The 15,891-nt window shown below is 40.1% G+C and overlaps 1 protein-coding gene across 1 annotated transcript; it reads left to right on the top strand.

Moving 5' to 3' along the window:
• Positions 1-334: 334 nt before the first annotated feature.
• On the top strand, positions 335-3,524 carry LOC118735297. Its single transcript, XM_036464968.1, has 2 exons — positions 335-2,607; positions 2,667-3,524. The coding sequence occupies exons 1-2, from the start codon at positions 777-779 to the stop codon at positions 2,675-2,677; spliced, it is 1,842 nt and encodes a 613-aa protein (XP_036320861.1). The 5' UTR covers positions 335-776; the 3' UTR covers positions 2,678-3,524.
• The last annotated feature ends 12,367 nt before the right edge of the window (positions 3,525-15,891 follow it).

Consider the following 15,891-nt stretch of genomic DNA (forward strand, 5'->3'; position numbering starts at 1 on the left):
ATAGGGATATATTCTTTTCGGTATAGAATAATCCTAGGGGGTGAGAGCATACAAATTCCGACTTTACTTTTTCACATGCATTTTTGGACTACCCTAATGTAGAGAGCTGTAATGCACATGAGATGTAAGGACTTTGTAATGAGATGAGATGTAATGACTTTTAAAAAATTTTATCGCATAACCACATTAATATATGTTTTAGTTTTGTCACTGAAGACAAGGTATTTTTTGATGAAAGATAATCAGCATCAAAATATAAATAAATAAATAAATATAATCTGTTTGGGGTTGGCGAAAATCCTCCTAGATATATCCTCCAAGCGGGTGCCGACTGGGCAATGGGCATCGCTGCTTACACCGCTGTGGCAAGGTAGGCTTGTTCCTATGGCTGCAGTGGTGCAAGCAGGCGGGGCCTAGCCAAGGCCGAGGTATAAACTCCCCTGCCTCATCTAGGTCTAGTGGTAGGCCGTACGGGCTCGTCCGAGGGGGGCTGGGGTGGGCATACTTAGGCTATTTCTAGGGGGTACCTGGCGGTAGGTATAAAACGCCCCCCTAATCCAGGGTGTCATGCGTCACCGTGCCCATTGGATGGTTTGCAGTCAGGGGGTTTTCCGACTGTATTCTAACGGCGCCTCCCGGATACCTGTCCGCCTCCGGGAGTAACGGTGGACTTACCTCAGCATGGGGCTCTGCTGAGGCCGACCGTTTTTCCCCTTACCCATATATTCGGTCGCCGAACGGTTTCGGCTCAGTAGGCGACCAACGAACCAGAAATAATGAACTCGAAAAATGTAGCCCCGGATCCCTGTACGGGTAAAAATGCCGCCGACGGACACGGCGTTAAAGTCTGTCTAAAAACGACATCTTCGGTAGCCGCTGGAGCGGTCCCGAAGGAGCCTAAACGGCTAACAGTACTAAATGTTGCGCCCGGCGTCAGTAGCAACAAACCCCTGGTGGGTAGTGGTCAACTGGCGTCTGGGTTGCAAGCGGAGCCTGCACGGCCAATTGACCTCTCGTGCCAGTCGTCCACATCTCTGGAAGCTGCGAGTACACCCCTTGAGGGCAGCTCCAAAGCGGCGCCGGGAGAAGGCGATACTGGCACCCGGAAGTCCTGCACGGACAGCACCACCGACCGCAAGCCCCTTGAGGGTAAGAAGTCGGATCAACGCAAAGGCGTCCCAGGTCCCAGTGGTTCGAGGACCAAAAAAGAAGTCCGACCAGCAGTCAGGGCGAAGAGGGACAGAAGAGCCGCTTCTAGACTACTGAGGAAGTTCGGCAATGACCCGGTTCCCGAGAGTATGAGGGAAGTGGTTGAGAGGGCGAGGGGCGTTCTCTCCGAAAGTCGTGAGCGACCTCAGGAAGGAAATGCCGCCAACAAACCTGCACCCACTCACTCTCGTCCTAGGGAGCTGGGCAGCAAAAGGCAACGGTCAGCAGACAACGTGGATGCTGCTCCTAAGAGGCCCAAAACCTCTAACGCTAACAGCCCTCTTAACCCTCCAAGGGGTCTGAGGGCTTTCAGTGATGTGGCCAAGGACCACTTGATCCTGGCGGTTATGGATAGGGGGCACCCGGAAGGAAACCTGACGGCCGACAACTGGAGGTCCGTCCTGGTGGGTCTCTGCCGGGTGTACAAGGAGATTCTCCGGAAAAATCCTGGCCCTGCGCCAACTGTCCGCGATGCTGGTCTCTACCAAGGCCGCATCAAATTAGTTTCCTGCGCTGATGAACGGTCGGCGCGACTTTATAAGGAAGCAATTTCTTCTCTTGGGGAACTGTGGCCCAGCGCTGACTTGGTGGCAGTGCACAGGGATGAAATCCCTTGTAAGCCGCGAGCCAGAGCCTGGGTCCCAGAGGAACCCTCGAGTCCTGAGGAGATTCTGGATATCATCCAGGTCTCAAATGATGCACTACCAGCCCTTGATTGGAAAGTAGTGAAGGTCAGCGAGGTTAGGGAGCAGCAACGTTACATCACCTTGGTGATAAACGAGGAGTCTCTCCCGATCCTTGCTGACTGCAAGGGAGTAATTAGCTACGGCTTTTACTCCATTACCCTCAAAACCCAAAAAGGGAATGAGGGTAAAATGATAGAGCCGGGGAACACCGAGGGTGAACCCGAGGCTGGCAATCTTCCGCCTAAAGGCGGCCCTATATCTGGAGCAGAAAACGCCTTGAGCGGTCCTGCTTCTAACCAAGAGGTCCAGGAGGTTCTCGAGGCCACTTGCCCGGTGGTGAGGTCAGACTCGGCAGCGGAAACAGATAGCGATACGCAATCTGTTTCTGGTGACGGATCGGTACTTAACCGGTGGACGAGGGAGTTCGGGAACCTGCTTCTGACGTCGGACTCAGAGGACGCCGATGATACCATCGTTGAGGCGTTCGATAGAACCCCGCCAGAAGTGATGGACGGGGACGATATTTATAAGCTGTGGATGAAGGTTCTACAAATAAACCTTCATCACTCTAAAGCAGCTTCTGCAGCTCTGCTCCTGCACCTCAGTGATAGAGGGGAGGAGCTAGTTTTTGTCCAGGAGCCCTGGGTTGTTAAGCACAGGGTTTGTGGACTTAATTCTGATGCTTACCGCATAGTGTCGGCACCTGTGGCAGGTAAGATCAGGGCATGTATATTAATCAAAAAAAGTATTTCTTATAATTTACTCACACAGTTCAGCGATGAAGATACGGTGAGCATCTCTGTGGAAAGCCAATCCACAACACTCTGGCTGGTCAGTACATACATGGCCTACGATCGCCAAGACTGCCCTCCCGCTCGGTTACTGGACGTGGTGAAAGAGGCCAACTCGAGGAAGTTTCCCATAGTCATAGGAGCCGATGCAAATGCGCATCACGCGGTATGGGGATCTACCGACATCAACCCGAGGGGTGAGTTGTTACTTGATTTTATATTATTATATAATCTAGCCATCTGTAATATTGGGGATAAACCCACTTTTGTAACCTCAAATAGGAAGGAGGTATTAGATATTACCTTATCGTCTAGCGCTTTCTTTGAGAGTATTAGGGAGTGGAAGGTACTGAGCGACCATTCATTCTCTGATCACATGTATCTCTCATTTGTAATCTCCTTTGAACTTCCGGCCTCGGCCGCTTACAGAAACAAGAGACGTACTGACTGGACTAAGTTTAGGAAAGTACTCTCGGGGAATTTGCTCAACAAGGCTTCTCTCAGTAAGCTAGGCTTACTGTCCCCACCTGATGAAGCGGAGCTTTCTCTCGCAAACCTTGCTTCTCTCGGTGAGTTAGGCTCATCGGAACAAATTGAAGAAGCCGTTGATTGCATTACCGAAGCCTGTAATTCGGCCTTATCTGCTTCCTGCCCACTTGTACTTCCGAGAGGAAAGAAGAAGCCACACTGGTGGAGCAAAGAAATCGCCTCTCTAAGGAAGGAAAGCAGGATACTCTTTAATGCGGCAAAGCGCGATGGTTCTTGGGCTGCATATAAGGCAGCCCTGAAGAAATTTAAAAATGCCACCAGGAAAGCCCAAAGGGACTCCTGGAAGGATTACTGCGATAGCATAGAGGGTCAGTCGGAGGGAAATCGCCTGCGAAAGGTGCTTGCGAAAAGTCCGACGAACCCGATGTATATTCAGAAACCAAATGGTGACTGGACGTCATCTCGTGAGGAAATGCTTGAAGTCCTAATGAACGCGCATTTTCCAGGATGTACTGCGGAGCCCAACACCGCGGCTATTATCTCTGAACGGCCGTTGACTTCAGCGGACTTCATTGATGTACAAAGGGTAGACTGGGCCATAAAGTCCTTCCAGCCCTACAAATCTCCAGGTGTGGATGGTATCTTCCCTGCCCAACTTCAGTCAGCATCTGACGTGTTATGTCCGATACTTGTCTTAATCTATAAGGCTTGTATCAAGCTTAGTTTCATACCCAAGGGTTGGACCCTGGCGAAAGTTGTTTTTATTCCCAAGGGAGGTAGACCCTCCCACGTTAAACCAAGTGACTTTCGACCGATAAGTCTTACTTCTTTCTTTCTCAAGGTTCTGGAAAGACTTGTAGACTTGCAGATCCGACAGGAAATTGATGTAAATAATCTCTCTAGCTGTCAACACGCCTACTGGAAAGGTAGATCTGTGGATACAGCTTTGCATAGTATTGTCAGCACCATTGAAAAGACTCTCGCTTTTAAGGAATTTGCACTAGGCGTGTTCCTGGACATCGAGGGTGCCTTCAATAATGTTCTCCCGGGAGCGGTCCTTCAAGTCCTAGCTCGCCTTGGGCTGGATCACCCTATGGTTGAGTTTGTTCGTCGCCTCTTAGGCAGAAGAACTATTTACTCGGAGATGGGGGAGGTATCTATAACAAGATATGCGAGTCGCGGAACCCCACAAGGCGGTGTTCTCTCCCCACTTCTTTGGAATCTAACTGTGGATACCCTGCTGTCACGGTTGCAAGGCACAGGTTGCCAAGTCATTGCTTACGCGGATGATCTTGCCCTGACGGCAATTGGTAAGCACCCCCAAGTTCTATGTGACTTAGTTCAAGGCGCCTTACGCGTCGTGGATACCTGGTCCAAAGAAGTAGGACTTAGTGTCAATCCGGCAAAAACGGCCATGGTTCTGTTTTCAAAGAAAACGAAAGCTGTCCGGCTACAACCTCCTTCCTTGAACGGTATCGTACTGACTTTCTCGGAGGAGGTTAGATATCTGGGCGTTATTCTTGACAGAAAGTTAACTTGGCGGCGCAATATAGAAGAGCGCTGCAAGAAAGCTATAACTGCTATGTATGCCTGTAAATCGGCGATTGGGAAAAAATGGGGATTGAAGCCTCATATTGTGAACTGGATGTACACAGCGGTTGTGCGTCCCATTCTATTCTACGGCATAACGGTTTGGTGGCCGTCCGTAGATAAACCTACAATAAGAAACAAATTAACAGCGGTCCAAAGGGTGGCGTGCATGATGATCACGGGAGCGTTACCATCGACGCCGACTAAAGCCCTAGAGACCTTGCTTCACTTGCTACCTGTGGACCTATATGGTAAACTACAGGCAAGCTGTAATGCTATTAGATTAAATGCGCTAATCAAATGGAGTGACACGAGGTTTGGGCACTCTAGAATCTTGGAAAATCTTCCAGATGACTTTAGGCGCCTGGACTACACAGTCCCGTCTACGGGACTAAAGAATTATTTCCGGACAAGGATCCCCTCAAGGGAAGAATGGGAGGAGGATTCGGTCCTGATATCGTATTCTGACTCAACAGCCATCTACACTGATGGCTCCAAGTTGGATCTGAAGGTAGGAAGTGGGGTATACTCGCAAGAACTCTCACTTAGCCTCAGTTTCCGTCTGCCAGATCTATGCAGCGTTTTTCAGGCTGAACTAACAGCAATAAATGAAGCTGCAAGTTGGCTGATCGATTCTCTAATTAATCTGAAGGCGGTAACAATCTTATCTGACAGCCAAGCGGCTATTAAAGCACTTAATAGTGACAAATCTACGTCGAAGGTTGTCTTGGAATGTAGACGTACTCTTAATGAACTGGCAAGGTGTTACGTCACTAATGTTGTGTGGGTGCCAGGCCACAAAGACATACCAGGAAACTGTACTGCAGATGAACTAGCAAGGAAAGGAACCTTGTTGCCTGCAATCAGTACAGCCCGTAATGCGGGCCTTCCGCTATCTTCTTGCAAGCTCTGGCTTGAGAATAACTTCGTCGGACAGGCTAATATAAGATGGTCTGCGGAGCCTACTTGCAGGATAGCAAGACATATCTGGCCTAAGCTTGACAAGCGTAGATCTCACCCTCTTCTCCACTTGGAGCGACCACTGTTGCGGCATGTTATTGGAGTTCTCACCGGGCATTGCCTGATGGGAATCCACGCCACTAGAATGGGTTTGCAGTCAAACGACTACTGTCGTAGCTGCCGCGATGAGGAGGAAATCGAAAGCGTGGAGCACTACTTATGCCACTGTCCTGCTCTGGCTAGAGCTCGCCGATGCTCGTTCCTCCATTATTCTTTTGAATGTCTGGCCGAACTGGATTCAGCCAGTGTCTATGACTTTGTGCGCTTCATCAGAGCAACGAAGTGGTTCCACTACTAGGGTAAGAGGAGGGACATATGGAGTCTCTTATACGGCATCACAACGGGCCCTTGGTGGCCTAAGTGTGCCCTTTTCCTGAGGGATTAGGGCAGCCGAGTTAACCTAACCTAACCTAACCTAGTTTGAAGTGATGTCTTTGAAAAACTTTAAAAGTTAATTTTTTTTTTAAGAGATAAGATGTAATGACTTTTTAAAAAATTTTATCGCATGACCACATTCATATATGTTTTAGTTTGAAATAATGTCACTGAAGACAAGGTATTTTTTTGATAAAAAAATAAATAAGTAACCAGAAAAAAAAATCTTTTTTAGTTTGAAGTGATGTTTTTAAAAACTTTAAAAGTTTATTTTTTTATTTAAAGTCACAACGGAACTAAGATTAAGATGGCACAAAAAAGTCACGTGGCACAAAAAAGTCTAAGGGCGTGAAATCGCGGCTCCGAGGGGGGCCAATTGACTTCATCGAGACAGCTGACAACACAATTACCGAACTTTATCGCTCAAAATAAAAATGGAATAGACGGCAACCCTAACAAAAAATATTTTCAAACTTAAGTTTTATTAAAGCTCTTTCTTTTGACACTCATATTTTAATATTTTATTAAAATTGTGTAAAAGCTAAATAAATTAGGCTTTTCAAACATGTGGCAACCTTCTGCGAAGCATTTTCAAACTGAAATCTTTTAAAGCTCTTCCGTCTGATACTTTGATACATAATTTAATTACCTGAAGAATTAAATTGATTTTAATTTTTTTATCACCTGACAACTCTCCTTAACAGTTCAGATATAAATCCTTCTCAAACCCATGAACGATTAAATCACCTCTTTTAGTAATTTATTTAACTTATAATTCATTTAAATTTAAAATTTTCAACAGGTGGCAATTCTCTTCAAACCATCAAACAAAATTTTGATCTTTAAATTGAAGATTTCTTAGCACTCTTTCGTTTAACGCCCATATTTTATTACTGCTTATAACTAAATTCGGCTTTTAAAGCAGGTGGCAGCCCTTCTCAAAACATTACATTAATTACTACCTTTTTAAACTCCTTTAGTCTGGACCCCTGTGGGGGAACATTTTGTAAATTACCTATGTAATTTCCCTGTTTAAAATGTAGTTAGATTTTTTAAACAGGGTCAACACTTTCACAGTTAAGAAGCAAAGCTTTTAATAACCATTTCGACTGATACTTATGGCAACTCTTTCCAAAAAGTAAAACCTCATTGCACATCTACAACCAAGCCTTTTAATTTGACACCTCATTTTTGAAAATCGAGCGAAGGATGGTGATATGATGGTATTGATTTATAAATAATCTCAACTTGATTTTTTAAAAGGTGGGCATTCTTTCCGGAAAAGTAAAAGCCTACTGCCTACATATCAATCCCTTTAATTTGATACCTCATTTTTGAAAATCAAACGAATGGTTCAGATCTGATGACCTGGACCAAATGTCCTTTCGCGTATTATATATATAGATATAGTTAAATTCAACTTTTTAAACAGGCGGCAGCCCTTTTGAAAAGTAGTTTCGCGCTTTCTTAAATATTCTTCGTCTATCGTTGCGATACATATTTTAATCAACTGATGAATTAAGTTGAATTATATTAATTAAACATGTGGCAACTCCGCTAAATATAGTTCATAAATAAAGATTTTTCAACCCCCCTTCGTTTGATACCCATATTTTATAATTCATTTAACTTATTTAATAATTTGAATTTAATTTTTAAACAGGTGGCAACCCTCTTCCAACACCTCAAAAATATTTTGTGTGTTCAAACTAAAGTCTTCTTAATAGTCTTTTGTTTCACATCATTATTTTTACATTCCATATAACTTCTGGATAAGTTAATTAAATTCGACATTGCAAGAAGGTAGCAACCCTCCTAAAGTTAAGCTAAGAAACAACAAACAAATATTTTCAAAACCCACGTGACAGTCGTACGATTTCAATGTGATACAAAAAAGGAATACCATTTGTTTTCTTTAACTTTTTTGGGCCATTGTATAGCACATAATTAGCTCTATATTTAACCGAAAAATGAAATCAATCGAACTGCTTGGTCCTGAAATATAAGCATTTAAAGAGAGTGTCGTTACGTGACAAAAAATGGAAGTTGATTTTTTCTTTTCTTACAAAATCGCAAAACTCTGCGAATTGTGGATGGCTATTTTGATGAAACTTATTTTGATATGATTTGGAGCAATTCTAGTTGTTTTTAGAGTTTTTTGAATTAATGCAAATTGTTTCAATTCTCTTTTACAACCCCAAGTGTGAAACGTGACGTGACGTGGCGTCACGTGACATAAATTTCCATCGTTATATTTTCGTTAATATTGCTTTTAAATGAATTTTCAACGCAAAAAAAACATGCATTTTATGTAGAATATGCTTTATATTTTGACTTCAGCGCAAATTCAGGGTCAATTTATTAGAAATTTATGATTTATTATGTTTCAACCACATACGCCAAATTCGAACCAAATCGGACCATAAATACGGTTTTTCGAAATATCTCGACCTTGGCACCACCTAGGAAGACCATTTTATGCAAACATGATTCTACTTACATAGCCAGTATATATTTTAAAAAGCAGACAAATCGGCCCGTAAATACGTTAGATATACAACTTTTATTTTTTTTTTCGTGGTGGACCTTCCGCTGGAAACACCCATATATAGATTTCAAATAAACTGATACCTCATTTATTGCCATGGCATAGATTTTTATATACCATTTTAAAGACCTATATATCCTCTTCTTAGATCATATTCGATCTTTGAAATTGAATCAAAAAAAGTCATTCAAAACTCATAAGTCTACAAGATGCTGTTTTCTGACCTAACTCGACAGGTCGCGACCTCTAAATGACCTTTAAAAAATCTATAAAAATAGGCAATAGTATTTCTCATAAAAACGAATAAAATTAGGGGGGTAGGGTCTTGAAATTTACAAAAAAGCATTTTCGAAGGGCACTCTATTATGTACGCACATATCGCACACCTAGATCTAAAGTGAGCTAACTCAAAATTCATAGAGGGAAATTTAACTGCTTGTGGATTAAACAGATTCAACGCAATTAATACAAAAAACAGGTAGTAGTTTTTTAGTTAATGTTGTCATGAAGAAAAAATTATTTCCATTAATTGGATGTAAGTGCTATGAGTTGATTAATGCAAAAAGAATCGCCCAATTTTTTTTTTTGTTTTAGTTGATCGCACTTACTACATAAGTAAATGCAATAGGTTTCTATTTGCTAATTTACAACAACTATTCCATTCAAATTTTTATTTCATTGGTGAATAACATTTAAAAGAAATCACAATTTTAATTATTTTTCATTTTAAAAGTTGCTGTCGTGAAATTTCGATCAACACCTTCGTCACAGATGACGAGATGTTAACTTCATGTTATTCATAGTGGACGTGATGTTAAATCCTCTGGACATGATGTTAACTTCTCTGCTCTGGTCCGGGTTGTAATATTTAGTCTGTTCCTTTGAACTTCGGACTAAAACCTGTGGAACTGTCAAACTACAATTTTACTCTCTCAAATGAGAGTAAAAGGAGAACAGATGCAGAAGTGCATAGGAACGCAAAAAGCAGTATTTCCTGTAAAAACGTCAGTCGGTTTGTTTACATGTCATTTGTACAACACTGATTTAGCTGAAATATCACTAAATAGTTATTTAAATCTATACATATTCAAACATTTCGTTGTTTACTTCCATTTTCTTACAAATATAAGGTACTTTGCTTTCACCGCTGTTTGTTTTTGCTTGCACATGCAAATCAGCTGATCGTTTGACACTGTTCATGAACTTACAGGAAAAGAAACTCCGGACTAAATCCTGTAACTTCTGACTAGGAACAGTTGCTCAGTTACTCTCTCAAATGTGTTCCCACTTACAGGTTTTATGTCAATAGGAATGACTTCCTGTAAGTTCTGACTAAATCCTGTAAACCGGACTGCTATTGGAACAGACTAATTACGTCCGCCGAAGAAAAATAAATTTGTACGTGGTGCGTCTTCCGTATACTGTTTATTCTGTGATTAGAGAGAGCAGTGATGTTGATCCACAGCCGCCTGCTAAACGGCAACTGGCCAAATCATTAATTTAATTTATTTAACTTCTTTACTTAAAACTTTTCATAACTAACATTTCAAAATTATATTTTTTTCCATATTTTTATAATTTCTTTTTCAATGTTTCTTCAAAACCAACACTGAAAAAATTGGTACATAAGAAATGAGAAGTAAATTAATATTAAGCTGGAAAACGCAAGTTTTGTATTATGATTGTTTTCTTTTCAAATGAAATGTATTGAAGAAACTGGAAGCATATTATAGATCAAACAGAAAGCAAAAAAGACTTGGTTTTGTGGAAAATATGTTCAAAAAGCATGAAAAAAATCCAACATTTTGCATAAGCACTACACAAATTTTCTAAATCAATTTTTTTTTTTAATTTTAATTGTTGCACAGGTCTCTAGCAATAATTTGGCTTTAACAGATTGAAAAAATATCAATTAGTAGACGAGTTATACCCAAAAAACCATATAAACAATATGCTGAAAATCGGCATTTGACTGCAAAGTTCGAAGGCCGATAAAAAAAAATTCGAACTAATATAAACAAACGCCGCGATACGGGTCTTCTAATTTAGCCTCTATTTTCACCCCTCACTCTCAGAATCGACCTAACTTTTGCTAACCTGAATTTGTTCCACAGTGGTTTTGCGCTTGCCATATAAAAGCAAAACGTTGAAAACTATTGAAATTTTCATATAACGGTAAATTTCAGAAATGCTTGATATTTCGAAATTTATATAAGCTAATTTATTCAAAATTGATACTAACAACAATCCCTTGAAAATAAGTAACATTAATATGGAACTTTGGAAAATGGGCGTGATACCGCCCACATATAAATATATAAGCTTATCTCATTATGTCTAACTGAACGTTCTATCGAAGATGTTTGAAATAGGGGCAAAACCACCCCTGCTTACCATGTAGAGGTAGTTTTCGGAGAGGTGAAAAAACTATATTGAATACTTGCGCCGGGTATTTTATATTCGGCTCGGCTCGAACTTAAACTCTTTTACTTGTTATATTCAGTGTTGCCACTGCCTTAGCCTTGAAAGTATCCATAAAAAATCGAAAACTGTATGCAAATGTATCCACTGAAAAGAGCGGACATTTTTACACAGTATATCTATGGAAGAAAAACTCGGCCCCTTAATAAAGTTATTCCCATCCTTAGACACGGATTTAAGAAACAAAGGCCCGTAGTCATAGTCCAAATTAAGTCGATTTGTCAAGTTAATTGAAAAAGCTGCAACTAACTTTAGTGTCGCCTTAATTTTGACTATAACTACGGGCCTTTGTTGTTTCCCAGATCTGTTTCTAAGAATGGAAAAATACTGACTACAACTGCGGGCCAAAGTATCCGCATGTTCGATGTTTTTTTACTACGATTAGACTCCCACAAATAATACATGCAAAAAATGTTTCCCAGTTTATCAAAATAATACTAATGTAACCCAAATTGTCCCAGATTAATTTTTTTTAGATTTTTTTGGTTTCACCTATATACAGGGTAAAAGTAGCGTTTAAGTAAGGGAAAAAATATAACTAAAACTTTGGGAGTAGTATAGATCTTCCGATATCGTCCGTTGCTATATGGCAACACGGGGCATATTCGAGATGGATTGTTAGAGGACAGTATTTGGTTAAAATATGAAATAATATAAACATTGTGTATAAGTTTTAATACATTTATTGATAGTATATGCATATTCTACGTGCAAAGCAGATGAAGAAGTTAATGAAAAGTACGAAAACATTTCAAACATAAACCCACATCACATTTTGTACAGGCTACTCGTCCTATAGTTTTACATGCTTCAACAGCACAAAGAAGTTTTTTGTCAATTTGTACGGGTCAGTGGTGTACTCACAAAAAGATATAAGGTCCCAGTGTGGAGACCCCCGAGGCTAGGTATTTAGCATCGAGCTGTCAATTAAAAACCACAGGAAGTATTTGGAAGTAGTCTTGGAGAGTAAGCTGCTGTGGATGAGCAATGTTGAAGAAAGAGAGAGGAAGGCCAGTAACGCCTTTTATGCATATAAAAGAATGGTGGGAGTCACTTGGGGTTTGTCACCTGCTCTGAAGCATTGGTGCTACACAGCAATAGTCAGCCCAATACTGCTCTATGGCGCTTTGGTGTGCTGGAATGCCGCACAAAAGTCCTTATGCCTCGGTCCAATAGAGAAGGTGCAGCGCCTAGCGGCACTGTGCATCGCGGGAGCGCTGAGGTCCACTTCGACGGCTGCTCTTTAAAAACCCTGCTGCTAAATCCGCACGTAGATTAACGGTCATAGGGAAATTAAATTTCAGAACCTTTGGCCACCACTTAATTGGGGCGGGAAGCACAAGCAGCATAGGCTTCATGGCACCTAGCTTTAAGTGGAAACGAACTTTTTGTACAACGATTGAGGAAGAGGGATGGAAATGAAACCTAGCCATAGATCCCTAAACGTTTTCACGGACGGCTCTAAAATGGTTACGCGAGTGGGTGCCGGGTTTTACTGCCGGGAACTTAACGTCAGGCGGACAAAAAGGCTACCTGACCATTGCAGCATTTTTCAAGCAGAGGTTTTCGCAATGAGGATAACTACAGAGCTAACCCTCACCGAAACGACAATCAATTCAAACTTAAACCTATTCCAGGCGGCAATCAAGGCAATTTCCTGATATAGTATTTCATCCATAAACGTCCCTCGCAGCCGGGAAGCCATTGACAAGCTAGACGCTGATAAAAGGATACATATCTATGGGTTGTCCGGTCACAAGGGAATCTAGGATAATGAAATAGCAGATGAGAATGCAAAAAACGGCACCAACTTTCCCCGGAACAGACAAACTACATTTGTATGGCACTTCAACACTTGTACAATGAAATATACGATAATATGATTAGGCAGTTCAGAGCTATAAGGAATGAGTTAACCACCTGCAAAACTGCAAAAATACATACAAACGATTTTTGTCTACACCGTCTCATACATGATGGTATTTTGCGTTGCCATATGGCAACACGGGGCCAATTTGGGCTAGCGAACAAATAAAAATTTAGTAAAAAGAGGAACAGTTCACATTACGCCCCGTGTTGCCATATGGCAACGGAATTAAAAAACACTTAAATTGTATATCATGCATGATTGTTTTTTATTTTTACTTGTTACCAATAGAGTCACTAATGTTTTAACTAATATTTTGTCACTATTATATTTTGTAAATAAAAAAACGATTTCTATGAATTCATGCTCACTTCTGCATATATGGCATTTTGATGGTTTTTTGTCACTTCTAATTTTGTTTAAAGAACACACTTGCATTACACTCGATAGACAGCAAGGATCTGACGGAAGCGTAAGCGTTTCGAAAGATCCACCCTTTAGGAATTAGTTAACGCACATATAAGCATTTTGAAGTAAGCGGTTTTTGTTTTACACCCTCTTAAACATGATGTATTTTGCGTTGCCATATGGCAACACGGGGTCAATTTGAGTTAAACAAATTTTGACCTGTTACATTTAGTTCAGTAAATTTTTATTTCCTGCTATTACAGTTGCAATGTTTTTCAATCAAACTGGTGGATTGGGAGCTATCTATATAATTAAAAAAAAATCCCAAAAACTTGTATTTGTCTGTAAATTCCGCCTTCAAGAAAAATTTCTATTTCCGGCTGGTTTGAATTCTCGCTTAATGACATATGCATAACTGAAAATTTAGAAGTGATAAGTTATTTTTAGTACAGTCAAGTTATTATTGAAAATTAGTCATCCGCATGGTTGTCAATTTCCTTTGAATGCTAAGAGAAGCGTTGCTCGGGATGTAAAAGGTGATTTTTTCGCATTACAGTTAACTACTACAGGTCGGAAAACTTTATAAAATTTGCACACCACTTGGTGTTATTAAGTGCACGTTTATGTAGGAAAAAAATTAATTTGTCAAAGTGGCGAGAATAAAGAAAAATCTCTTGCTTGGAGCGTGAGCAGCCAACTGTTAAAAATGTTATAATAGCTTGTACATAAATAAAAAATAATCCTTTATCTTACGGATACTTATGGGAAAAGCTATCTAAATTTACACTGAGGAAAAAAACGACGTATCCCTCAAAATTTAAGGTGAAATGTATCCAATTGGATACATATGTATCAAAATGGCAACACTGGTTATATTATGCGTTTTTCCAGAGATGAAAAATTAGAGAGCAGTGCCAACGGAAAAGGTGCGAGTTCATAATCGAAATATCTTTTCACATCATCAATTGATTCCTTAGATACACACATTCGTTGAAAAATAACTAAGGCTGCGTTTCACCAGATTCATTTAAGTAAAAATTACTTTAATTTTCGAATTTTGGGTTTCATCAATCTATTTTAATTTGTTTTTAATTTTGTTTTAAGTTAAGTTGTTGTTTTAAACCATTGCCAGCTCCCTGTTAACACCTTGGATTTCTTTTTGTTAAAAACCAAAATAGAATTATTTTGATAAATACTTATACGATAAGGGACAACAGAAGCGATTGTTTTTTTTTTTGTAAACGTTAGAATTACCGCAAAAAAAAACCTCCTGTGTTTTAGCTTTAACGACACACGGTTAAAAATTTCGGTTTTAATTTTAAACTTTTTGGGCTACATATATGACCAAACTAAATTTAGTTTCAAATACAAACCTTCCAAGTTTAAAAAAAAAGAGAGCAAATATGTTGGCTTTAAAATTTAAACAGTTCGGTTTAAGTTATAAACCCAAATATTTTCTATTTCGTTTTCTTCACGTTACACTTCACGAAAGCTTTTTCATAATTAAGAATAAAAGGAAAATATTAAATTTCATGTTTCGTCTGAAGGGGATTGCACCCGGGCAGCCTTGGTAGCAACCAATTGTATCAAGCATCTTTGCACACTCAGCTGCAGTCATGCATGTAAATGCGCTTTCAAAAATATTGAGTTTGAATCAACACCACTTTTCGCTGTGTTGCTGCCGTCAGTTCATAAGATTTCTCTCTCTCTCTCTGAGAGACACCATGATGCTTAACTCTTATAGGTCATATAAAATAATGCATATTGAGGCAACCATTTTCTATCTCGGTTTAGATTTTAAACAAAATTTTCTATATATGAAACTTAGAAACTAGAATTAAAACATTTTGGCTTGATTTTTAAACAAATAGGGCCTATTTGGTTTTAATTTTAAACCACTCATACCAAAACATCATTTTCTCGCCAGATTGGACTAAAATTTAAACCAGAATATATTAAAAATTGCTCAAAACTATTCACTGGTTTAAAAAGTAGACTATAAAAGATTTAAAAAGGCAGAAGTCCCAGCTCGGTTTAAAAACCAAACCCAAATTTTTGGCCGTGCATTGAGACATACATAGTGCGTTATCATACAGACAAGCGCAACGCGAGCCGCATGTTATACTTCCGCACAAGGTTCCAGCATAAAAGGATTTACCGGGATTCATGGCTACCTCATGATCAAAAAACGTGAACTCAAACCATTCATATTGGGATAGATGGAAGTCACGATTTCAGTGATTTGAAGGAAAATAGAGTCCCTGGATCAAACATATCTTATACACCCAAGATTCGCAGAACTCTCTGTGCAGTAATGCTCAGTATGTGCCGACGTGTAGACGGTTTCAACGAACTCGAGAAGGCGTCTCAAAACAGAGTGGACGAAATACGTGAATATAAAGAGTTTGTCGACAAAATAGCGCCCTA

The sequence above is a fragment of the Rhagoletis pomonella genome, unplaced genomic scaffold, assembly GCF_013731165.1.
Source record: "Rhagoletis pomonella isolate Grant_MI unplaced genomic scaffold, Rhpom_1.0 Rhpom_scaffold_00003, whole genome shotgun sequence".
Taxonomy (NCBI): Eukaryota; Metazoa; Arthropoda; class Insecta; order Diptera; family Tephritidae; genus Rhagoletis; species Rhagoletis pomonella.

Coding starts and splice junctions, on each gene's coding strand:
- LOC118735297 (XM_036464968.1), top strand. CDS start 777: ATGAACTCGAAAAATGTAGCCCCGGATCCCTGTACGGGTAAAAATGCC.